The following is a 24,807-nucleotide window of genomic DNA, read 5'->3' as shown; positions in this document are numbered from 1 at the left end:
GTTCTATAGATATGCTGCACGCTCTATTCCGACACACGAGTTGGAAGAAAACTCACACCGAAGCTCGTAGGAACTTACCACACATAGAAGTCGATAGCGCGCACTCTTGGTATCTGTGCGTAGCTCTCACCGTTGCTAACACAATGGCGGTGTCGCTTCTCCAATGGCGGCCCCGTAGCTCGCGTAGCAAGAAGATAAGACTCTCTCTCTCTCTCTCTCTCTCTCTCTCTCAGACACAGTCACGGCGCTCCAAAACTCACTTTGATTAATAATTGAATCCCCCTTAGGTTACAAAACTTTGGCTTATATACCTCAGCCTTGGAGGTGAGAACATCTCTAATTATTTACATCAGCAGGTGAAATTACGTCGGGATTACAAGCTGGAAACTCAATTGAGTCCCGTTACTTAATGAATGGCTCAAATCAAAATTAATGTCGGAAAGACATTTATTACAATCAATGGTTACAAAATGATGGGTGTGAGCAAAAATGTGGGTGTGATCCTCTGCTGGCTCAACAGTCCGTTAGCAAAATACATGGAGTCCCCAGTAGATAGTGCTTCCAGTGTCTAGGGCAATGTATAAAAGCTAAAAGCTCATTTTTGTATATGCCAAAGACTTGTTCATTGTATTGAGCCTTAGGCTCTCATATGCTATGGCATGCCCTTCTTGAAGCAAATTGTCCCAGGAAATCACAAGCATCACATTGGGTCTCAAATGGCTTTGAGAGATCTCGGAAGCATAAAGGACTGGTTTGGGAGGTAAGCTTCTCTTTGAGCTTGTCAAAAGCATTTTTCTCTTTAGCAATACATGAGAACTCAAACGTTTTTCTTGTTAAGTCATCATGGTCCTCTATTTGAGAGAATTTGCTATGAACATCTAAGTAGGCACACATCTAATAAATCTTCTAGCTCATGTAGATTCCTTGGATTAAGCCATGATTTTTATTACTCAAATTTTGTGGATCCATACGGATACCATCTTGAGAGATAAAATGACCCAAGTATTTGAATTTCTTGAAGGAAAAATTTCACTCTTCTTTTGATGATAAAAAGCTTGTTCTCCCTCAAAGCTTGAAAAATCACTTGGAGATGTTGCTTGTGCTCCTCCAAAGACTGGAGTAGATGATGATATCATCAAGGAACACTTAGTGAACCTTGCGGTAGGGTCTAATATTTTCTCCAACAAACCTTGAATGTGGCCGTCATTAGTCAAGCCAAAAGGCATGACTAGATATTTCATAAAGACCAAACATTTTACGAACGGGTCTTAGGGATATCTTCCACTCACTATCCTTATTGTAGATAGCCACTTTTAAAGGTCAATCCTACTAAAGTAAGGTCAAACCTTGTACTTATCAAATAGATCTTCTACTCGTGGTACGAGAAATATTTGTTTTGTATAGTGATATGGTTTAGCACCCTATAATCCACAAGCATGCTGTATTACCATCTCTTTTGCACTAAAAGGAGTGGACAACAAAGGGAGAGGAACAAGGCCTCACCATAACTTTGTCTACCAATTCCCTTGTACTTGCCTCATGATCTCCTCTGTTGAGCTTGGAAACTTATAAGAGGCTTGTTAGCGGTGACTTCTCGGTAGGAGCTCAATTCGATGGTCATCATCCCCTTGTTTTGGATAAGTCCATAGGGATATCATTGATGAACACATTTGGAATCCATTTAGAAAATTAGACAAGTCTAACTCTTCTTGATTCCAACCATTTATATTGATGAAACATTAGACCTTTTAGGGACTCTTTGACAAAAATCATGTACACATAAAACTGAGATTTTCATTGATTTATCTTAAAGTAGGAGAATTAACAAGTGGTATAGTACGACTGGACTCTAGTATCTATATACATAACGCTCAATCCCAGTAGGTGAAGTAGATCTCCTTTCAAGGAACTTCATGTTGGCAGTCATGTGGTTGACATGGTGCCCCCTATGATAAACATCCTCATGTTGAGATGAGAATGAAAAAGTCTTGTTTGTTGACGTAGCTTGGACATGAAGCCACAACTTCCCAACAAGGGTAAGGGACGCTTAATTGTCCTTGAAAGCTCCATCGATAGTTATAGTATCTCCCACTCAAAATCTTGAATGCCCAACTTAGTGCCAACTCCGCTGGTATAGAGTTTTGAGTAGAGACATAGGGTCAAACAAATGAAGGCATCATGATCCCTTACCTTTCCTAAAGCATAGAGAGAGGGAATCCCTTTGCAATGAGCAATCACTTTTGGATATTGGATTGTTGAAGCCTCTAAGAGTCTCATTGTGGTATTTATTCACTTGGTGCAAGAACGATAGCCATGCCTTGCTCTCCCCACTTAAAACATTTGTGGTCCTTAATGAAAAGCTTCAAAGCTCTTCAGGAGAGATTTATTTTTACCTTTGTAAACTCCCTTCTCCTTGGACCGATTGTTGTTGTTGTTGTTGTTGGAAATTTCCTTGTGAAGAATTTGGGCATTGTTTTCCCCCTTTGCAATCACTTTGTCTTTGCTTTCCATGGCTGGAATTACTTTTAGCCCCTTGTGGAAATTGATGCACGAAGCAACCATAGTGGTGTTGGATTACTTTGGTAATAGAACCAAGACGTGGGAGTTAACTATGGGGCCCATCACTCGGTGAAGTCTATCTTTTGAAAGAACGTAGCCTTGACATGTAAATCACAAAACTTGTCACAAATTTGTGGATAGACTCATGGGAGAGAAGCTTCAACTTCGCCATTTGGTAAGCACTTTGTCCTTTGCATCGTTGCAAGGAATTCTTCATGAAAGAAACTGTAGAGTTTTTCTTGTCTTTGGGGCTTTGTCGTTGCCATGAAGGCTAAGACCACCATGACGGAAAATTTTGTAAGTGCATAGCTACATGGCATAGCTTGGAGGACTCCGTGAATCCCTCATCCGAAGGCCGCATCAAATCGTTGATGAAGGCCGATACTTTTGTCGATAGCACACAAGGTGCCATCATAGGTAGAAAAGAGATACTCTTTCCATCCTCCCTCTTTGAACTTCTTAAGATTTTGGGACCTTTCCATGCAGGGTAAGATTTGTGATGTCCTCTCCTCTGTATTCTCTAGGAGAATAACTGTTGCTTTCGTCAGAAAGAGGAAGGTGAAGAAGAAGGAGAAAACGTGACCCTCTTTCTTTCCCTTTCTTCCTTTATTTCCTCTCTTCTCTTTCGGAGTGCCAGGAGATTGACCGTTTTCCTCTTAGGAGGAGTTGGCGATCGTCTAGATCACCGTCTTCGTGGAGCCACAATCTCAGATTCTCTCTCTCTCTCTCTCTCTCTCTCGACCCAACTCTATGCAGGAAAGGTGTAACTAGAATGAATTTTATTGAAATCTTTCTATGTCAATATGGTAACAGGAAGTGCTACGAGCCAAGCAAAAAGGTTACGACTAGCAAGAAGGGCTAAGAGCCTTCTATTAAACATCTATTTTGGCATGGCTAAAAGCCATATATTGTAGTCCATTAGTGATGGAACAAACTCTATTTTGTTGAGTGCCCATCAGTTCTAATGGACAAGCAAGATCTTCCATTAGAAAATTGTGGCATTCTTACAAGCTACACAATTAATGTGTGAACGTCAACTTGAGTTGTGAAACTGTAAGGGATTACTCTACCAAGGTGTATAGATGACGCCATCATTTTTTACAACATGACGTTCATGAACAACCAAATCATGGATTTTTTTGGCATGAACAAGAATTAGTTGTGATACACTCCAATTCATGGAGTTCACATTAGATACTAATAGTGCCTATATGAGTCCCTTTGGGTACGACCCAGCCCGTGATGCTAAATCAATTAGTATGGTTGATGGACCATTTTTGAACCTTAACACTTGATTTTTCAAGGAAAGAAGTCAAACTTCCAAGGGGTAGTGGAAAAATTTCAACTCAAAAGTAAGAAATGCCACGGGCAAACCCCAAGGCGGTCCACGAACAAGGTCAAGGTTGTGGCTGCTCGTTGAGCAGTTTTCATGCAACGTTTAACCACGAGGTTTGACAATGTTTCTTTAAACCAAGGGGTCTCGATTGCAAAGTCAACACCCCAGGTTACATGTGCAATACTTCTGGCATTTCATTAATTTTCAATTACTGTTCCTAGCCTTTGCAGGTGGGAAATTTGGGCAGGTTCTTTTCACTCCGCTACAGGTACGCATCTGTTTCGGTTTGATTTTTGTATGTAGGATGCATAAAAAATGGTTTTTCTCTTCAGAAAACACAAGGTCATGTAAGAGCCACGCAATTTGGGCTGTGTGAAGTGAAATAAGTTTCTGCATTATGCAGCTATAGACCCACTTGGAGGTTTATTAGCACATGTTTGTGACGTGGGATGAACCATTGCAACATAATTGAAAGATAGCAACACAAACTTAGAAATTATTAACTTGGCATGAACAATACTTTTGCAGAGAGAGAATTATAGAACATGACAATAGTTGAGGACCGATATTATGTGGAGCCTGTCGCCCCTCCAATAGAAATTTGTATTATGATTCTCCCATCAAGAGAGACTTGTTACAATACAATCTTTGTATTCCTTGTGACCTAGGTGATGCAATGAAGATGGAAAGCTTCATGCATCACAAGCATAACATAAATTTAAACAAATCTTTAAGTATCCCAAGCCTCAATCCCAAGACCTCAAACACCTTCAAAGGTGGAGAGAGCTAGCAGGGAATAGGGTAGGGAAGAGGAAGAAGAAACATTTCATAGGAGAAAGAATTAGTTCCTCACTTATCATCACTCTTCTTGCTAGCATACATAATAGCATAGTAATGAAGATGGAGAAGATGCCAAGCTTAAGCATTGAAGCATGGCTCTGTTGAATTTGCACTCCATAGCCAAGAGTGTTGGTGTAGGCTCTCAACCTCTACTTGCTTGGAGAAGAAGAGGGAGCTCTTGAACTTTGCACAATGCATAATGAGAGTGTGTGTAAGTGTGTGTGGGAGAGTATACCCCCTAAGCAACCCCTAGCTTGTGAGTGTGTTGAGTGTGTGTGGGAGAGTAATACCCCTAAGAAACCCCTAGCTTGCTTTGGTCGAACCCCCCTTTTAGCTCACGCTTGAAGCATCATTGGACCCCTCCAGACTATCCAATCATGAGTAAGGAGAATTAAAGCAACAAGGGTAGCCTTGGGACAAGTTTTCCCCCTTTCCCCTTTGAGAGAGAGGACTTGATAAAAGCAAAGGCAATTAAGTAAATCTCCTAAATTATCATGGACCCCTTGATGGCCAACCAATAGGCTTCGGCACACCAAAAGGGCAACATGAGAAGAAACTTGACAAGTGTCCCTTATGCTTCTTTGTACCAACAATATGCCTTGTGTGAGTGTGTGGGTTTTCTCTCTCATCCCCCTCATGTAGGCTCGCCTCCCCCCCCCCCCCCCCCCCATAGGGATTGGATCTTTCACTTTTGACACCTCAAGCCCCTCAAGCTAGGCCCAGTTCTCTCACTAAAAGCTTGGCCCTTAAGCACTTTAAGCTTGGGCTGGGTTTCTCACCTCAAGTATAGCCCAAGCATCTCAAGAATGTCAAGCACGTCAAGCATCTCAAGCACCTCAGTCATCAAGCACCTCAAGAACCTAAGTGACCGGGTTCCCACCTCAAGCTACCTAAGGTCAAAGACTTTTACACTAACTATTGGAGGCCTTCAATGAAGCTAACCCTAAGGTCTTATGCTCCATTGGTTAGCCTTGCTCTTTGATAGACCGTACATCTCTCATTTGGGCCCCTTTACCATTGGCCCCAAATTGAGATAGATCTATAAGCACATGTCTATATCTTAAACCCTTGTTCCCATTTATTCTCCCACATTAAATGATCATTTAATACGAGAAAAACATTTTGGTTTGGTTAGATATTAGATTTTATGACAGTAACCTCTCTCTCTTGAAATCATAGTCGTCCTCAACTATGAGGTACAGAGATAAAGCCTTAGTCATTAGTCAATCTTACTTAGTGGGTAGAGGATCCCTTTTTACCCTATGAACATCTTTCCAAGATGGTTGGATGACTAATCCATTGGTGCTTGGGAGATGCCGCAAGCATGTCTGCTCTTTAGTCCATTCATTTATTCTCCCCAAAGTAGAGTGACAAATTCTACATAGTATTGAGAGACGTTGTCATCACAAACATGATTCAAGCATGCATACTATTTAAATTTTTGCACAAAAAATAAAGATTAAAAAGAGAATGTCTTATAAGACAAAACATGGGTCATTCAAAAGAAATTTGTACATTTGCTACTCTAACATAGCATTGTAAGCATTGACAAGGTTCATACTATCCGTAAGCTGTATTCCTTGCATCCATATAGCATCTTCAAAAGGATAATTTTTGAACTTAATAAGATACCATCGGATAATCTTACCATGTCGTAATACCTTGTCTTCATGCCGAAGGATAGCTTCGGTTGTAGCACCTCTTCTTGGTCTTCAACTTGGGGAGGGTCTTCAATAAATGGTTCACTTGATGGCTCTCCTTTATAGCTTAAGTAGGCTTACATGAAAGGCATTGTGTATGAGCCAATGGTTGGGCAACTTCAGTTGGTAAGCCGTCTCATTGATGGCTTCAAGATTTGGAAAGGACCATAGTATCTTTTTTGCTAGCTTAGCATAATACTTTTGATGGCCTCCTATAAAATTTTGTTTGTCGTTTGCCTTGATTGAGCCTTAGGAAACTTAAGTAATACCCAATCATTTTCTTTGAATGTAAAGGCCCTTTTGTGCTTGTCACCAAACAGCTTTTTGCCTTTGTTGAGAGATGGATATAGCCTCCTTAATCTTTTGAACAAATTATTGTAGGTCACGGCTATACTCATCGGCAGTGAAGATCTTCCCTTGTACTTTGAGTATAGAAAAATACTTTTAGGTCTTCCCTCAATGACATCAAAATGTGCTTTTCTTGTAGAAGTATGTACAATATTATTGTAGGCATACTCTACAAGAGGTAAGTATTTTTCCCATTGTGAGCGTTGATCTACTTTGATAACATAAGTCTTGAATAGATCGAGTATCATAAGATTGGCTATCACACTTTGGCCATCCATTTGTGGGTGACACTCTACAAGAGGTAAGTAGGCATACTCTACAAAAGGTAAGTATTTTTCCCATTGTGAGCGTTGATCTATTTTGATAACATAAGTCTTGAATAGATCGAGTATCATAGGATTGGCTATCTCACTTTGGCCATTCGTTTGTGGGTGATAGGCTGAAGAGAAATTCAATCTTGTTTCCTAGATTTTCAAAGAGACATTTCCAAAAATTATTGGTCATTCTAAGATCTCTATCTGACAGATGGATGTTGGTAATCCATGGTGTTTGAAAATCTGTGATATGAAGAGAGTTTCCATTTGGTGTGCCTTAATAGTCTTTTTGGCAGGAATAAAGTGTGCTTGATTGCTAAACCTGTCGACTATTTTCCATATTCCCGTATTCCCTGGATAGACTTGAGTAATCCAAAGATGAAATCCATGGATATACTCTCTCATGGTGAATTTGGGATAGGCAATGGCTAGAGTAATCCAGGTGGCTTCCTCTATCATACTTGGTCTTGGCATACTACATATTTTGAAACATACTCTTGTATGTCCATTTTCATGGTAGGCCAATAGAAATATCTCTCTACTCCTGAAGAGAAGGCTGAATACCTCTATGTCCCGCATTGATACTTCGGCTCTCATATGCTATGGCATGCCCTTCTTAAAAATTGCTCCAAGCAATCACCACAAGCATCACATTGGACCTCAAATGGTTTTGAGAGATCGGGAAGCATGAGGACTGGTTTGAGAGGTAAGCTTCTCCTTGAGCTTGTCAAAAGCATTTTTCTCCTTAGCAGTCCATACATACTTAACGTTCTTCTTCGTTAAGTCATGTAGTGGTCCTGCTACTTGAGAGAATTTTTTGCTATGAAGCGTCTATAGTACACACACATACCAATAAAGCTTCTTAGCTCATGTAGATTCCTTGATTAGGCCATGATTTTATTACCTCTAACTTTGATGGATCCATACGAATACCATCTTGAGAGATAATATTACCTAGGTATTGAATCTCTTGAACGAAAAGTTTGCTTTTCTTTTGATTGAAAAAAAGCTTATTCTCCCCCAATGCTTGAAAAATCACTTGGAGATGTTGCTTATATTCCTCCGAAGACTTAGAGTAGATGATGATATCATCAAAGAACACTCCAATGAATTTGCGGTAAGGTCAAAAAAAATTCTTCATTAGACGATTGAATATAGCTAGTGCATTAGTCAAGCCAAAAGGCATGACTAGATATTCATAAAGACCAAACGTTGTGCGAAACGCGGTCTTTAAGATATCTTCATCCACTATCCTTATTTGATGATAGCCACTTTTAAATCCATCCTAATGAAGTAGATAGAGCCTTGTAGCTTATCAAACAAATCTTCTACCCGAGGCATGGGAAATCTGTTTTTGATAGTGATATGGTTTAGTGCTTGATAGTCCATACACATACTGTATGTATCATCCTTCTTTTGCACTAAAAGGATTGGAGAACAAAAAGGAGAGTACCTAGGCATCACCATCCCTTTGTCTACCAATTCCTATACTTGCCTCACAATCTCCTCTTGTTGAGCTTGTGAGACTCGATAAGGAGGCTTATTAGGCAGTGAGCTTCTTGGAAGGAGCTCAATGCAATGGTCATCATCCCCTCGGTTTGGAGGTAAGTCGATAGGCATATCATCGATGAACACATCTTGGAATCCTTTTAGAAAATTAGGCAAGTCTAACTCTTCTTTATTCCTACCATTTACATTTGATGAAACATTAGGATCTTTTAGAGACTCTTTGACAAAAATAATGTACGCAGAAACAGAGCTCTTCATTGATTTATCAAAAGCAGGAGAATGTACAAGTGGAATAGTGATACCACGCTCACTAGCATCTATATACATATTCTTTCCCATGTAGGTGAAGTAGATTCTCCTTTCAGTGAACTTCATATTGGTAGCCATGTGATCAAACCATGGCGCCCTAAGGATAGCATCCTCATGTTAGAGAGGAGAGATGAAAAAGTCTTCTTTGTCAACATAGCTTTGGACATGAAGCCTCAACATCCCAATCAAGGGAGTAACGGAGGCTTGTTGTCCCTTGAAAGTTGTGTCAGCCATTACCATAACTTCCATCTTAAAAGCTTGAATGCCCAACTTGGTGGCCAACTCCGTTGATATGAAAGTAACTTTGGTTTGCAAAAAAGCAGGGTTGCCCATAGCTTGCTGCAACCTAGTTACGAGATAATTCACAAACATGGAAGCATCATCATTAGCACCTTCATGTGAAAAATCAAAACTATCAATGTTCATTCTACTCTCTTGCTTATTGTCAGTCATGTTCACAAAATTTATGTATGTACTTAGTGTATGCTTTGGCAATTCAAAACCTTAATTGCCACTCCTCTTAGCCTTTGAAGATTGGTTCTTAAGTTTCTACACCTACGGTTCGAAGTGGTTAATTATAGAGAGTAGTGGAGTAAGTCTAACATAGCAGAGTTGCCGATGGCCAGCTCCTTTCGGACTTCTTATGGCTCAATAACGGTAAAGCCATAGGCAAGTCTAAAAAGACTCCATTATTAAGTCCAAAGCTCCCGAGGTGTGCACCATACCCCACATAGTGGGCTCAACAAAACCGAAAATAGATCCCAGTTCCACTTACCCTAATATAATTAACAACATCAACCATTTATAGGCTACTTAAGGACCTCTCTTCTTAAGCAAGAAAAGAGAAATCAAATGCTCTGATACTAATGTAATGGAATTGGCCTATTAACTTGAGAGTAGTGGAAATTAATGAGATTACTTTTCAGAAATTCCTTTGTGAGCATAGCGGATGAACGTACTTGAAGATAACAACATAAACTTAGCAATTAATTAACTCAGCATGAACAATACTTTTGCAAGAGAGAGAATTTGGAAGAGGAAGAAGAAACATTTCGTAGGAGAAAGAATTAGTTCCTCACTTATCATCAGTCTTCTTGCTAGCATACATAATAGCATAGTAATGAAGATGGAGAATATGGAAAGCTTAAGCATTGAAGCATGGCTCTTGGTTGGATTTGCACTCCATAGCCAAGAGTGTTGGTGTAGGCTATCAACCTCTACTTGCTTGGAGAAGGATAGGGAGCTCTTGCACTTTGCACAATGCATAATGAGTGTGTGTGTGTGTGGTGTGTGTGGAGAGTATACCCCCTAAGAAACCCCCTAGCTTGCTTTGGTTGACCCCCCCTTGTAGTTCATGCTTGAAGCTCATTGGACCTCTCCAGGCTTAGCCAATCACAAGCAGGAGGCATTACAAGCAACAAAGGTAGCCTTGGGACAAGTGTCCCCCTTTCCCCTTTGAGAGAGAGGACTTGATAAATGCAAAGACAATTAATCAAATCTCCTAAATGATCTTTGGACCTCTTGAGTCGGCAACCAATAGGCTTCAGGCACACCATAAGGGCAACATGCGGAAGAACTTGACAAGTGTCCCGTATGCTTGCTTTGTACCAAGTATGCCTTATGTAAGTGTGTGGGTGTTATCTCTTATTCCCCCTCATGTAGGGCTCGCCCCCCCTTGTAGGGATTGGATCTTTGACTTTTGACAGCTCAAGCCCCTCAAGCTTAGGCCCAGTTCCCACTACAAGCTTGGCCCTTAAGCACTTTAAGCTTGGGCTGGGTTCTCACCTCAAGTACAGTCCAAGCATCTCAAGCATGTCAAGCATCTCAATCATCAAGGACCTCAATTATCAAGCACCTCAAGCACCTTAAGCTTGGGCCGGGTTCCCACCTCAAGCACCTCAAGCTTAGGCCGCGTTCCCACCTCAAGCTCAACCCTAGCTAACCTAAGGTCAAAAGACATTTACACTAACTATTGGAGGTCTTCAATGAAGCTAACCCTAAGGTCTTATGTTCCATTGGTTAGCTTTGCTCTTTGATAGACCATCTCTCATTTGGGCCATTTTACCATTGGCCCCGTATTGAGATAGATCTATAAGCACATGTCTATATCTTAACCCTTGTTTCCATTTATTCTCCCACATGAAATGATCAGTTTAATATGAGAAAATCATTTGGATTGGTTAGATATTAGATTTTATGACATCATATATAGATCGTAGTTTATATCGTCGGTTTTTTTTCTCTCAAGATTCACTTAAAGTTTGTAGAAATTCCATTTAGATTACAAATGTGTCTCATTGTGTTGCTCTGAGTTAATTTGTTAAACATTTCGTTGTCTTCCTGTAATTCAAAAATTTTTCTACTTCAAAAGATAAATGCTCAGTAATAGTCTTGGCTTATATTTCTTCTATTGAGTTATTTTTGTTTATTGACATGTATACCAGTTGGTGGGTGGTGGGTGGCTTGGGCCAGACATTTCTGATTTATGGATGGCATAGTCAAGATGCTATGCCATCCAATTTTTTTTGGCATCCCTTGTCATCAATATGAGCAATAGTATTTATGGTTCCTAAGATGTCTTTATAAGCATCAATATTTATGGTCTTGGGTTATCATTCTAACCGTCTCTAGCAACGCTCCTATTTAGTGACACATATATCGTAGCCGATTGTGACAGTTATACTGCCATGGATACTAAAGAATCGATTGTGACGAACATATTGATGAGTATACCAATAACGAGGATTATTCAAAACCTTTGTATTTTTGTCAGTACGGGCATTGCTATGCCCCCTCTCCCTTGTAGTGATAGTTGGGGCAAGTAGTCCAATGCCACATAGCATAGATGGTATGTATTAAAAGAAAAACATTATGTCAACAGATGGAATGCCTAGGATGGGGGCAAATCTTGCCATCGGTAAATAAAAGATCTAAGAATGACAGGATTATGGACCTTGTGTATCGAGGATTAGAGGGCGGGTTGGTAGGGGTGATAGCCGATGTAATTATGGTCCCTGGATGTTGGCATGGCTTGACATGAGCATGAGAAGACCTTGTAATTTTTTGAGTTGTTCATTATAATTCACTCACAATTGTGAGTTTTGCTATTAAAAAAAAAATTAATATCATTATGTTCTCCCCAAGTTCCATGATTCCTTTTGGAACCCCACACACACCAAGAGGAAAAATGTTTGGAAAATGGGAACTCTATGATACGTTAGGCAAAAAAACTGTGGAATGAGTGGGTGTAGTTTCATTGGATTGAAATGTTTGAGCAACTTCGTCAAGTTTTGATATTGTAGGCAAAAACATTGCTAAACTTGATATTGTAGGCAAAAACATTGCTAGGTGCTGACGCCAGTGGTGAGCAATAATGCGTTGAGGACGAGTAGCAAGTTATAATATCGAAATACAAGGACTCATGTATGTACACATGCAATGCTAGAAAAATACATTTTGACTAACCGAAGAAAATAAGGGAAAACTTGAAATTCTCTCGGTTATTAGGTCAAAATTTGAAGCTTCTGTGAGGGAGGCACCACATACCTGGCTAGGTACAACTGGGGGTAGAGGACCGCCAGTGCCGTGGTTTTGGGGGGGGGGGGGGGGGGGGGTGTCCCCTGCCCCCAATCGTACCTAGCTAGGTATGCAGTGCCTCTCGAGTAGAAGCTCATGGTGTTATGCATTGTATGCAAAACATTGAAAAAGACTGTTTTCCTACATGAGAAAACAATCTAAATCTTCTTGTGTATGATTAGCTGTTTTTTCAACGGTGTGTGTGTGTGTGTGTGTGTGTGTGTGTGTGTGTGAGAGAGAGAGAGAGAGAGAGAGAGAGAGAGAGAGATCATCAAACATGCACTTACTCTATTGAGAACATTCAATAGGGATCAATCAAAAGTAAAATGAGACATAGCATAGGTGACTTCATTGGTGTAGAAATTCCACGACCATAAAAATCAATCAAAAAATTGTGGTTCCATGGCCTTCCCAAATTCCCATGATTCCTTTCGAAACCCCACACACACCAAAAGAGGAAAAAGGTTTGGAAAATGGGGCATTCAGTGACAATATCAAAATATTGAACTAGCCAAAAGATGTAAAAGGTATGAGAACTGGGACTTCGTTAGACTAGAGGGAGGTTGCGGATGTCATCCACAAAAGAGAGGAAATTGTGGTTTAGGAGCAAGGCTTGATGAGCCAGATCGCTGAGCTGCCTCGCTCTCGCTCGCAGGGAGCTTGCCAAGGCTCCGCTCATGAGTTGCCTCACTCCCCGCTCCACCTGCGCCCTGCTGGCCTGGTTGTTCTGGTCGCGCTCCAGCGTCAGCCCCACCTTCCACACCTGCGACGCCAGCCAACAATTGGTGACTTGGTCCATGAACCAGGGCCAGCCCAGCAATGGCACGCCACTGCACAGACTCTCCAGCGTGGAATTCCACCCGCAGTGTGAAAAGAAGCCGCCCACGGCGGGGTGGGATAGCACCATGGCCTGCGGGGCCCAGCGAACCACCTTGCACACCCCCTGCTTCCGTTTCTCTAGAAAGCCCTTTGGAAGCACCTCCTCAAGCTGTACACTACTTTCAGCTTCTGAGCCTCCCTTAATGGCATTCTCACGGATGACCCACAAACATCTCTCGCCGCTTCCGGCGAGTCCCAACGCCAGCTCCTGCACTTGCTCCACATTCATGGTCGATATGCTCCCAAAAGCCACAAGGATGACGGAGGCGGAAGGCTGCAAGTCGAGCCACTCCCTGCACTCATCAACCTCCTCCGCCCAAAAGCTCGATGCCCCGGACACCGCATCGCCGCCAACCCCGCCCACCTTCCCCTCGGTCATGGGCAGCAGAGGCCCCACCAGTCGAATGGACTTGGGCCAGCAGTTTCCATAGTTTGGATGCGGGATGCCTTTCTGGAACTCGAGGGTCAGGGCTCCTAACACCTCTGGCTCCAATGCTTCAAAGGAGTTGCCAATCACTCCCATTGCCTTTCCCATGCACTTGAAACGATCGCTCAGCACCCCCCTGATCCAGTCCACGCCTGCCTTTCCGAAGAAGCGATACTCCAGAGGCAGATCTCCAGGGTGTATGCCCATTGGCAACCCAGGTACGCAAGTGATAAGCGTCATGGGAGTCTCCCTTGAGGCTGTTGCCGGTACTGCAATACAAAAAAGAACAATATCCACATTAACAAATAATGCTTAACAACGAGAGCTTGCCCATGTGTGTGTGTGTGTGTGTGTGTGTGTGTGTGTGTATGTATAGCGGAAAAAAATAGCTGGAGGATAGGGATCAGAGAGGCTGCAGAGTGTCCTTACCATTTGCCTCGAAGGGGTCGTAGCCGGAGGCGATAATGGCATCGACATGTAAGTAGATGGAGAAAACAGAAGCACATTGAGGCCATAAGATGAACTCCGGCACTGCCGCTTGCTCCGCCAAGGAAGAAGCCCATCGCAAGAAGAAATCGCTGACTATGCAGGTAATGGGGTGGCCCTGGGAGGCGAGCGATTCAACCAGCTCCAGGGCGCTCTCAAGAAGGCCGTAATCGATGGAGTTCTGCAGGAATTCGGTCCAGGTGTCACGGTCGAAGTCAGGTGGGAGGCCGTCCTTGATGCCCAGAAGCTGGAAATGATTATGGGCGGTGTGGGTGCCAGAGCTGCTGAGTTGTTGCTGGGAGCTGCGCACAATCTTGGCGTAAAGGTGGTCGACGGTGGCAAGGGTAACTCGCACGCCTTGGGCAACCAAGCGCTGGCCTACTTGCATGAATGGGTTGATGTGGCCCTGCGCTGGGTAGGGCAGCAGCAAGGCGTGGGGCGACGGTTTAATGGAGCCAAGATTGCTGCTGCTGATTAACTCCGCCTGCTGCTGGCCGGGCTGCTCATGACAGCTAGCTGCCATTGCAGCGTCGAGACTCGAGAAAGCTATAGGCGCAAACAGCCAGCAAGCAGGCCAGAATTATTGCTACTTGTTTTTCTTCTATTTGCTTGCAGAGTATTCGGCCCTTCTGTATTCGGAAGGAGAATAGGCTATATATTTGGGTCCTACAGTACACACGCTTCCTTGTACTCCCCTTGCAGATCACGTCTCCTTTCCAATCGAGGCCATCCATTCGTTTCCAAATGAGGCCATTTAAAGTGCCACATGGCAAGAAGTCAAAGAGATTTTTTTCTCTTCCCCACTGTGAAATGCAATAGAATCACGATTCACGTGCCCAAAAGCTTTTCTGATTAGGCAAAATACTCCGACAAAATACTCGTGGCTCATGTTCCCACAAGCTTCTTGATTGTTTCAAACTTTCGTCCTCTATGTGTCCAAAAGCTTTTGCCGATTGTTTCAACTAGACACGTTCCTTTGGCAAAATAGTTTTGAAATTTGAAATTTGGCTCATGAATTATGAGCTTTTTTTATTGCTTCAAACTTTTGTCCTCTCTTGGGGGTGTGGCATGTGCAGTAGGCACTTTGGCCATGTGATAGTAGAACAGGCTTGAAATAAATATTTTTCCAAGTATACCTTCAAATGGGAAACACTAGAGTCTTTCTATGGCTTTGCATAAAAATACACTAAAAATCCACTAAATTTTGTAGGTTTTGTCACCTATAAATTCATTTTTTTTACAATGGCGAAACATAGATAAAATTTTTTAATTAATTTTTTTTAACACTTTCGTTACCCGAGGGGGAATTCCCTCTAGATGCAATGACTTACATGTGCATCTTGAAAATGTGTGATCTGAGTGGAACCATTTACAAGGGAAAGCAAATCCACAACAAGATTTTGAGACAGGCTTTTGCAATATGATGTGCTGTGTTGTGGACATGTATGATAACTTTGGTGCTCTTTCACACACAAGCAAACTCTAACTACAAATCACATGTAGGCTCTCAAATGGCTAGGGCTAAGCCTTCATGCATCAAAACAATGTCTTGCAAGCCCTTATATGGGCATTCACATGTATGTACATCAGCCATGACCTCTATGGCTTGACAATGGCAAATGCAAGTTTCTTCCTCATAACGTTTTTCAGCGACAATGAGAAGCTTTTTTTCTTTAGCCTAGAAGGGGCTTCAACTGCAATCTACACTAGTATGTGAAGGAAAAATTTTCAACAAGAAAATATCAACTACAAGCCTGTGAAGATGCCATTCTTTGGAAGCACATGTATGATCCATCAAGAGGCTTTCGAAGGACACACGTCACATAAAGCTTCGACATTGTTTCGAGATGTTTGGAGCTCGTTTGTGGGGCTATTTTGAGATTGCATGTTGGGAGTGTGCTCATGAGTATACATCAATTTTTCAGCTCTCTTTTAGGGATATAGATCATCCCTCCCTTTCATGTTTTTTCAACCACTTGCAGGGCACTTTTGGCTTGTGTTGCAGGCTATGGTGGTGCAAGGTGATTTTGGATCATTTTGCGAGGGCTTTGGACATCATATTGGCGCTCGCATGCGAACAAGGAATTCAAAGAGGCAATGAGCTTTTGATGACTTGAGATTGCAAGTTAACGCGTGTTGCGATGAGTTGGAGACATGCATGAGTTGCGAGCCACTTGTATTATTCCATGAGCAAGAGAATCGTGATTGAGATGCATATGATGAGGAATGTGACAACTTTGTACACACTCTTTCCTTGAGGATGATTCAAATGAAAAGTTTGACAATGCTCCCAAAGGAGGACGAGGTGTTTCGCGAGGACAAATATATTGGAGGCCACATAGAACCTGGGTTGTAGGATGCCTTTGTGGCCAACGTGGAAATGATTGGGGGCCTGCTGATTCCTAGTTGCTAGTGTGTGTTGGAGTACATAGACTATATGCATGACACAACTATGGGTGGTTAGATTGAGGATTAGGATGACATAGTGGATGATGATTTTGTTGACGATGATGCTTGTTTTGAGGATGGTAGCAACGGCCTTGTAGAGTCCATGTTGCTTGATGCTTTAGAGGCCATAGAGCCATGTAATGAAGACCAACCATGACATGAGGTCCACTATACAATAGATGCGCACATGATCATTTGTATTAGTCAAAGAACATGAGACTTGATCATGCATTTGATGTAGTTTCCTTGGCACCTTATTGAGTTCTACCCCAATCATGAGAGGATGTGAAGAGCGAGGATGACGGTATCACATATGCTATGTTAGTATATGGGGCCAAGGAATATTTTGCTAATTATGATTTGCCTTCCATGCGTGTTATAGGCAGAGAAGGCTCAGCTTTGGATTCAGCAGCAAAAGACACTATAATGGTTATTCTAATACTAGTATTCCAAGATGGCCTAACATCCAATTTTTCCCACTCCGGCTTTGGGGGGGGGGGGGGGGAGAAGGTTAATGTGCGTATCTTTCCTTTTTGTTATCGTGCATTATAATTGAATTCCATCTTTTTACTTATTCTTACAAACATTTGATACAAATTGTCTTTTTCTCCTTCGATAGATTTTTGAGATCCCTTCGGATTACTCCTACTACATTAAACCTTTTCTGCTTCTTATTCTTCTCCTTCTCACCTCTGCTTTCACTCAGAGATAGAGACTGCTTGAGAGAGAGAGAGAGAGAGAGAGAGAGAGAGAGAGAGAGAGAGAGAGAGAGAGAGAGGGAGGAGGAGGAGGAATGTGTGATTGAATATACAAATGTACACACACACACACACACACACACACAGATAAGGAAGGGAATGGGATCTAAAGGGACCTCTTTATTTGCCATGGGATTAAAAAGGAGATTATGGAAGGGGCAAATGGGTGGATGCCATGTAGACTGAAATGGTGGGTATGGCAGAGCCTAAAAGTAAGTGGTCAAACTTGTACTTTATAAGGAGAAAACCTCTTATAAATTCAAAAAGCTAAACTTTTCTCTGAATAGTTGAGTAAAAACCAATCCTTTCTCTCTCTAGTTGGCTGACAGTTTCTCCCCCCCTCTCTACTAAAAAGGTGTCCCTCCAAAAACGTGTTGATCATTCCCTCCCTCTATCTCTACTGTACCATCTCTCACTTCTCTTCACTTCACCTTGCAAGTTGCTTCTCTTTCCTTCCTTTCAGTTTTCCCTCCCAAAAGCTCCATAGCAGAAGTTTGAACCTCCTTTCCCTCTTTAAGCTCACTGCATTCGTGAGGGCTGCATTCTCCTCAAACTGAAGTTCTCCATTTCTCCATGGGCCTCACTAAACATGTGCAACATATCCTTTTGCTAGATCATCCCTCTTTCTTTCCTCAACAGGTTTCCTGCTCCTTCTCCATTAAGCTCTCTAGAGAGGATCTACTTCCCTCTCAAGCTTTACAACATTAACCTCCCCATTGAGCCAACAAGCAGGTGGAGCAGTATAGCAATAAGTGGCATCCTTCACCATTGTGTACCATCAAGAATCTTGCTCTTTATACAACTGAGAACATGGATGTGCAATGTCTAATCATAAGTGTTTGTCTGCAGGTTGTGCCACTATTCCCCATGGCATCATTAGGTACTCGACAACCTAGGAGTGTCATTAACTCCATTTCATGCAGCAATGTACAAGACGAAGATGGATATTGGGTGACAATGGAATTCAAACGAAAGATGTGGGTGACAATGAAGCCCAACTCAAGAGGTGCACACAAGGTCTCAAGGATACACATGGCTTCTCGAGCACACCATTGAAAGGGAAGAATCATGGAGTTCAATAAAACACAAGATGGCAAGAGGCTTGCGAAGGTGCAACATGTGTATGTTGCTTCACAACTGAAGCTAGAGACAGTAGTGGCTCCATCGAGGTTTCCTACAAACTTTAATGCTACTCCTCTTTCAAGTTTTTTGGTCGTCTATTTAGTATTTTTTCCTTGTATGTTGCTTTTGATGACTGTAAGATTTCCATTGCTTGTTTATGTTTGCAAATGTTTTTCCATCCCATTTTGTAGAGTGGGAGCCAATAGAGTCCTTCACAGGAAATTTTGAGGCCATCCACACTGATCTTGGCAAGTTTCTCTATGATGGCTGTCCATCCTCTAAGCTTGCCTCACGTGACATTTTTAAATAATATTTATGTCGCACCTAGGCGAAATGGGTATGGTAATCTTTCTCCGGTTCACTCGCCAACCTTGGAGAGTTTGGAATGGCCTAAGCCAGACAGTACCTTGATTGCAGCAACCAAAAGGAGAATTCAGGCAGATGTACAAGCAGCAATGAAGTGCACCTATGGTTCCCACAAAGCCACGGTAACATGGTTTATGTCTCTTCATGTGTTTGTGTTTATATTTTGACTTAACAGTGTTCATAGGACACCAACAATGTGGACTTGCAAAGGGGGTAGTGCGATCAACGGATTCCTTGTAGCTGGATGGGAGACTAAGGTGGTCAACCACCAGGGAGATAGAATCAAGTGCTCTGTAGTTGCTGAACAATGTGGTGTTCAGATACCATATTGCGAAGCAAAGCTTGTTGATGGTCTTTCCCTATAAAAGATGGAAGCTGACGATGGGAGAATGGGAGGCACGAGACTCTAATGTTGCTGCTAGAGAATTAGTTGACCTACAAATATGCCTCCACAATGATGCAGTGCACCACATTACATTGAATAATGACTAGCACCTCAATCACCTTCGAGAGTATCTTATCTCAAATAATACCTTGCCAAGCAATATGTGTGAGAACGTTCCGTTTCCGTGATGTATTTTTGTAAAAGATGTAACTGACAAGGATTTTGCTCCCATAAATACATACATTGTTTTGAATCTCGTTTCTCCGCATACTTGTTTATCAACTTGTTTCAAGTTTTCAATTGAAACGTGCAATTTCTTTGATATGGAGCACAAATGTTTTCAATGTTGGTGTCTTTCAATGATTTGTCGCATGATTTTGTTTAAAATTATAGTTTTAAGTTATTTTGACATTAGTTTTAATTGCTTTTTTAAAAGTGACTTTGGGTATATAAGTGACTTTCTAGGTTTTAAACTTCATTTCTCACATTCACAAAACTCTAGCTCTAAGCTCTCTTCGCGAACAAACCCATGGCAACGTCTACTAATGAACTTCTCACACAATTAGAAAATGTAAGACTTGTAGATTGAGCACATGAACTACTCAGTGTGTTCAAGGGGACAATTGACATGCAAGCCACTACCAACCTTCATGCAGAGACATATGAAAGCTTTGTTGACTACATGGCGCAGTACATGGAAGAATATGCCATAATATGTGAGGGATCCGACACGACGTGGTTGCCATTGGATTTTCTCAAGCATCTCTATACGTCCGACAAAAACTTTTGCTTTCGCTTGTTGAGTTTTATTAAAGGTCTCACAGAATGGGACTAGATGACAGAGAATGAAGATGATCTCATAGATTTGGGCATGGGGTGCATAGGCACCCAATTCATTTCTTGGACATGGTTCTGGTATTACTTGTGCTTGAGGGCATGGATAAGGGAAAATCAAAGGGAAAGGTCAACCAAAGACCACCTATGACCATTGTGGAGGAATCAAATGAAGTTATCTAAGAGATTGATGAGCAGACTGAACATCTATGACACTCATCCTCTTGCAAGATCCCAGCTCTGCTGAGGAGGAAGATCGGATGATAGAGGAAGATGAGGTGTTGGAGAAAGTCCCAGACCTCCAAATTATCACTTTGCATGTAGTGGTGGTGGATGATTGTCACTTTCTGTTCCTTCACGACATTGCCAAAACATTAGGACTTAGAGAAGATGAGTCACTTGCAGTGCTTTCTATCTATGCGAGCATGAAGGATCCCAATGGAAAGGAAGAGAAAGTGAATTTTCAAATTGACTTTGAAGACCAAGGTCTCCTAGCAAGCCTCGCTTTCCTCCCCAATGAAAACGAATAGAAGTTGGTGCAAACAGTAGCAAGTACACTTGTGCAAATCAAATCATGTGCCTCATTCTACGAAAGCATACCCGAAAGTGCTTTTCATCTAACAAACCACTGGTCACGATTAGTAGATATGATCAATCTAGCATCGATCTTACAAAGAAAAATCTTGAAGAGAAGGATGAGGAAACTGAGGTAAACAAATCTTAACCTGGTACATTGTCTATTATTACTTACTACAAGTGTTAAAGTCATTTAAAATGCTTTGCAGACGGCATACCATGTTGATAAGTTCGTAATGCGTACTGGAGGTTCACGCAACGTGCCCATGCGTAGGGATAGCTTGCTTTGGCACTACCTGAGCCACCTGGGGCCATCGATTCCTAGACTTGCTTACACAGAGTTCTCCAAGAATGGTTCTACGGAGCTGCTAAAGTGGAAAGCATTAAGTACCATACTCGATGAATATTCCCTCAACCTAAATGCTCACAAATGTATATTGGTAGATTGAGAGGTAGCATTGTATGTGTAATGGAATTTGCCTATTCAATTTGAGAGTAGCGGAATTTAATGAGAGTACTTTCAAGAAATGATTTTGTGAGCATAGCGGATAGACATAATTGAAGATAGCAACATAATTATAGCAATTAGTTAACTTGGCATGGACAATACTTTTGCAAGAGAGAGAATTTAGAGAACATGACAACAGTTGAGGACCGGATTTATGTGGAGCCGGTCCCCCCTCCAATAGGCATTTGTATTATGATTTCTCCCATAAAGAGAGACTTGTTACAATACATTCTTTGTGTTCCTTGTGACCTAGGTGAAGCAATGAAGATGGAAAGCTTCATGCATCGCCATCATAGCATAACCTAAACTTGAAGAAAGCTTTAACTATACCAAGCCTTAGTCCCAAGACCTCAAACACCTTCGAAGGTGGAGAGAGCTAGCAAGGAATGAGGGTAGGGAAGAGGAAGAAGAAACATTTCATACGAGAAAGAGCTAGTTCCTCACTTATCATAACTCTTGTGCTAGCATACATAATAGCATAGTAATGAAGAAGAAATAGATGGCAAGCTCAAGCATTGAAGCATGGCTCTTGGATGGATTTGCACTCCATAGCCAAGAGTGTTGGTGTAGGCTCTCAACCTCTACTTGCTTGGAGAAGGAGAGGGAGCTCTTGCACTTTGCATAGTACACAATGAGAGTGTTTGTGAGTGTGTGTGGGTGAGTATACCCCCTAAGCACCCCCCTAGCTTGCTTGGGTCGACCCCCCCTTGTAGCTCATGCTTGAAGCTCATTGGACCCCTCCAGGCCTAGCCAATCACAAGCAGGAGCCATTACAAGCAACATGGGTAGCCTTGGGACAAGTGTCCCCCTTTCCCCTTTGAGAGAGAGGACTTGATAAATGCAAAATCAATTAATTAAATATCCTAAATTATCATTGGACCCCTTGGGTGGCCAACCAATAGGCTTCAGGCACACCATGAGGGCAACATGGGAAGGAACTTGACAAGTGTCCTTGCTGCCTCTTCAATCTAGGGCTTCCCTTGTGTGTGTGTGTGTGTGTGTGTGTGTGTGTGTGTGTGTGTGTGTGTGTGTGTTCTCTCTCATCCCCCCCCCCCCCTTGTAGGCTCGCCCCCCTCCTTGTAGGGATATTTTTGACTTTGGATGAGCAAGCCCCTTAGTCATCAAGCATGACTAAGCACTTGAAGTAGGGGGTGTTCCCACAAGCATCTCAGGCAATCTTCTCAAGGCACCTCAAGCACCTTAATCATGCACCAAGTCAAGCACCTTAAGCATGGAGCCAGTCAAGCACCTCAAGAATATTAATCAAGCACCTCAAGCATGACAAGAACCTCAAGCAGGACAAGCACCTCAAGCACGACAAGCACCTCGAGCTTGGGCCGGGTTCCCACCTCAATCTCAGCCCTAGCTTACCTAAGGTCAAAGGACTTTTACACACATTATTGGAGGTCTTCAATGAAGCTAACCCTAAGGTCTTATGCTCCATTGGTTAGCCTTGCTCTTGATAGACCATCTCCCATTTGGGCCCCTTTACTATTGGCCCCGTGTTGAGATAGATCTATAAGCACATATCTATATCTTAACACTTGTTCCCATTTATTCTCCCACATTAAGTGATCAATTTAATATGAGAAAATCATTTGGGTTGGTTAGATATTAGATTTTATGACAGTATGCCTTTACAGGCAAGTACCCAAGCTTAGTCTTCTTCCACTGCGCTTTGATCCTAGGTCAAGTGTTGACAAACCTAGAGGAAATTTTAAGATCCCTTGGCGTGAAGTCATCCATTCTCCCCATACCCATAGATGTAATGCGTAGTAAAACTAATCAACCATGATGTAATATCCAAATCAATACTGAATAATTGTTTTTGTCAACTATTTCTATCAACATTCGGTACTTGTTTTTTATTTTAATTTTTTTCCAATAAATTCCATTTCTGCAACACATGCACAGAACCTTGAACATGCAGCCACCCATCGGCCGAGGGGCACATCTCGGTGATTTTTTGCAAAATCGAAAGACGGGGGGAGGGGGTGTACGGGGTCAACCGGACCACCAATGAGTACGACAATGCCCAACGGGGTCGGGACAGATTTGCTCCCTGCACACTGTGGTGCACAGGGGCTTCTCTTTCCCCGTCCAACCCCGTCGGGCGTCACCATGCTCATTGGTGGTCCGGTTGACCCTGTACGCTCCCCCGTCTCTCGGTTTTGTAAAACAATCATCGAGATGTGTCCCTCGATCAACGGGTGGCTGCATGTTCAAGGTTCTGTGCATGTCGACACCACCGAACGAGCCGTGTGCCATGGTGGTCAGATTAAATTTAACATACCCAACAACTCAAATACTTATAAAAAACAATGTACAAAATCAAGTTGAACAATTGCATGGAATGGTAGAAATTTGACATTTGATATTATATGAAAAGATTACAAATCTCATCAAGAGAGAGTACATGGGATAAATAATTTTGATGAAGGTATCATTCATTTTGTAAGTTGATTGCTAAAGCTAAATCCGTATTTTTCAATGCTACACGCTTAGCATGCACCATACAGAAAACACCATAAAGCAATTGTGATATTTTTCAATGCTACACGCTGTGCATGCACCATCCAAATGATCTTTCTGGGCCTCATCTCTTTGCCAATCCTCTTGCTCTCTCTATCTTCTTTGTTCTTTTTTCACTCTTTGTGCTTCCTTCTCAGCTACCTCTTTCTTTTCCATCTCCCTGCATTCTTTTTCTCCTTTTGGCCTCTCGTGCTTTAGAAACCGGGTCGCCTGGTATTACCTTGATTACTCTTTGTTTGACTCGTGGTGCAAATCTTTGTGGCGTGGTTTTCACAGTGGCCTAAGCACCATTTGTTGTGACAGCATGCGAGGGCTCTGAATTTTGAAGCGGACCTCGGTATTCTTCTTTTGTTACATTTCTTGCATGGCTCTGTGTAGAGATGAAATTGGTGGGGGATCTGGCAGAGGTGTGCGATTGGCATGGTTTAATGGTCCGAGATCACCAAAAATATGTCGCATGGTGATTAAATCATTTGGATTTAATGGTTGGAAGGCTGTTCGGCGTCTGGAGCGGGTTGGGACGCTGGGTTATCCACTTGTGGTTGGGGATGTGGACTTGAAGCTGTAGATTTTGCATGGGGTTTTGCCTACAGATTTTTTGTGGTGTGAGTGGCTGTGGTGGTATTGATGTGCATAGTGCCAGTCTACTCATGTGAATCGTCCATGTGGTGCAAGATATGAGTGTGTGGACATTTGTGCTGAGTGGATCTTCTAGAATGTGCAAACAAGAAATGAACTTCAAGTTGTGAGTTTTGAATTATATAGTACTATATTTTTTAAAAAAACTTGAAGACTCAATAATACTAATAAAAATTAAAAAAACTCCAAAATTTGATCCACGAAACCATTGATTGGGGCGTCAACAAATCACATGGCATTATAGTGCACGTTTAAAATAGAAGTGGTTAGTGTCAAAAATTTATTGGTTTTCCACCCACCAACGCCTGCTATTTTTTCGCCTTGTCTCCAGCCATCATCGGAATCGATCTTTTGCA

The 24,807-nt window shown here is 42.1% G+C and overlaps 1 protein-coding gene across 1 annotated transcript; it reads right to left on the bottom strand.

Moving 5' to 3' along the window:
* Positions 1-12,757: 12,757 nt before the first annotated feature.
* LOC147449505 (UDP-glycosyltransferase 85A7-like) lies at positions 12,758-14,894 on the bottom strand. Its single transcript, XM_086521939.1, has 2 exons — positions 14,227-14,894; positions 12,758-14,066 (listed from the first exon to the last, which is right to left on the bottom strand). The coding sequence occupies exons 1-2, from the start codon at positions 14,804-14,806 to the stop codon at positions 13,039-13,041; spliced, it is 1,608 nt and encodes a 535-aa protein (XP_086378065.1). The 5' UTR covers positions 14,807-14,894; the 3' UTR covers positions 12,758-13,038.
* Between the last annotated feature and the right edge of the window lie 9,913 nt (positions 14,895-24,807).

The sequence above is a fragment of the Adiantum capillus-veneris genome, chromosome 10 (assembly GCF_014529385.1).
Source record: "Adiantum capillus-veneris isolate H3 chromosome 10, ASM1452938v2, whole genome shotgun sequence".
NCBI lineage: Eukaryota > Viridiplantae > Streptophyta > Polypodiopsida > Polypodiales > Pteridaceae > Adiantum > Adiantum capillus-veneris.
The sequence above is the reverse complement of the archived record's forward strand: the minus strand, read 5'-3'. Positions and strand labels throughout refer to the sequence as shown.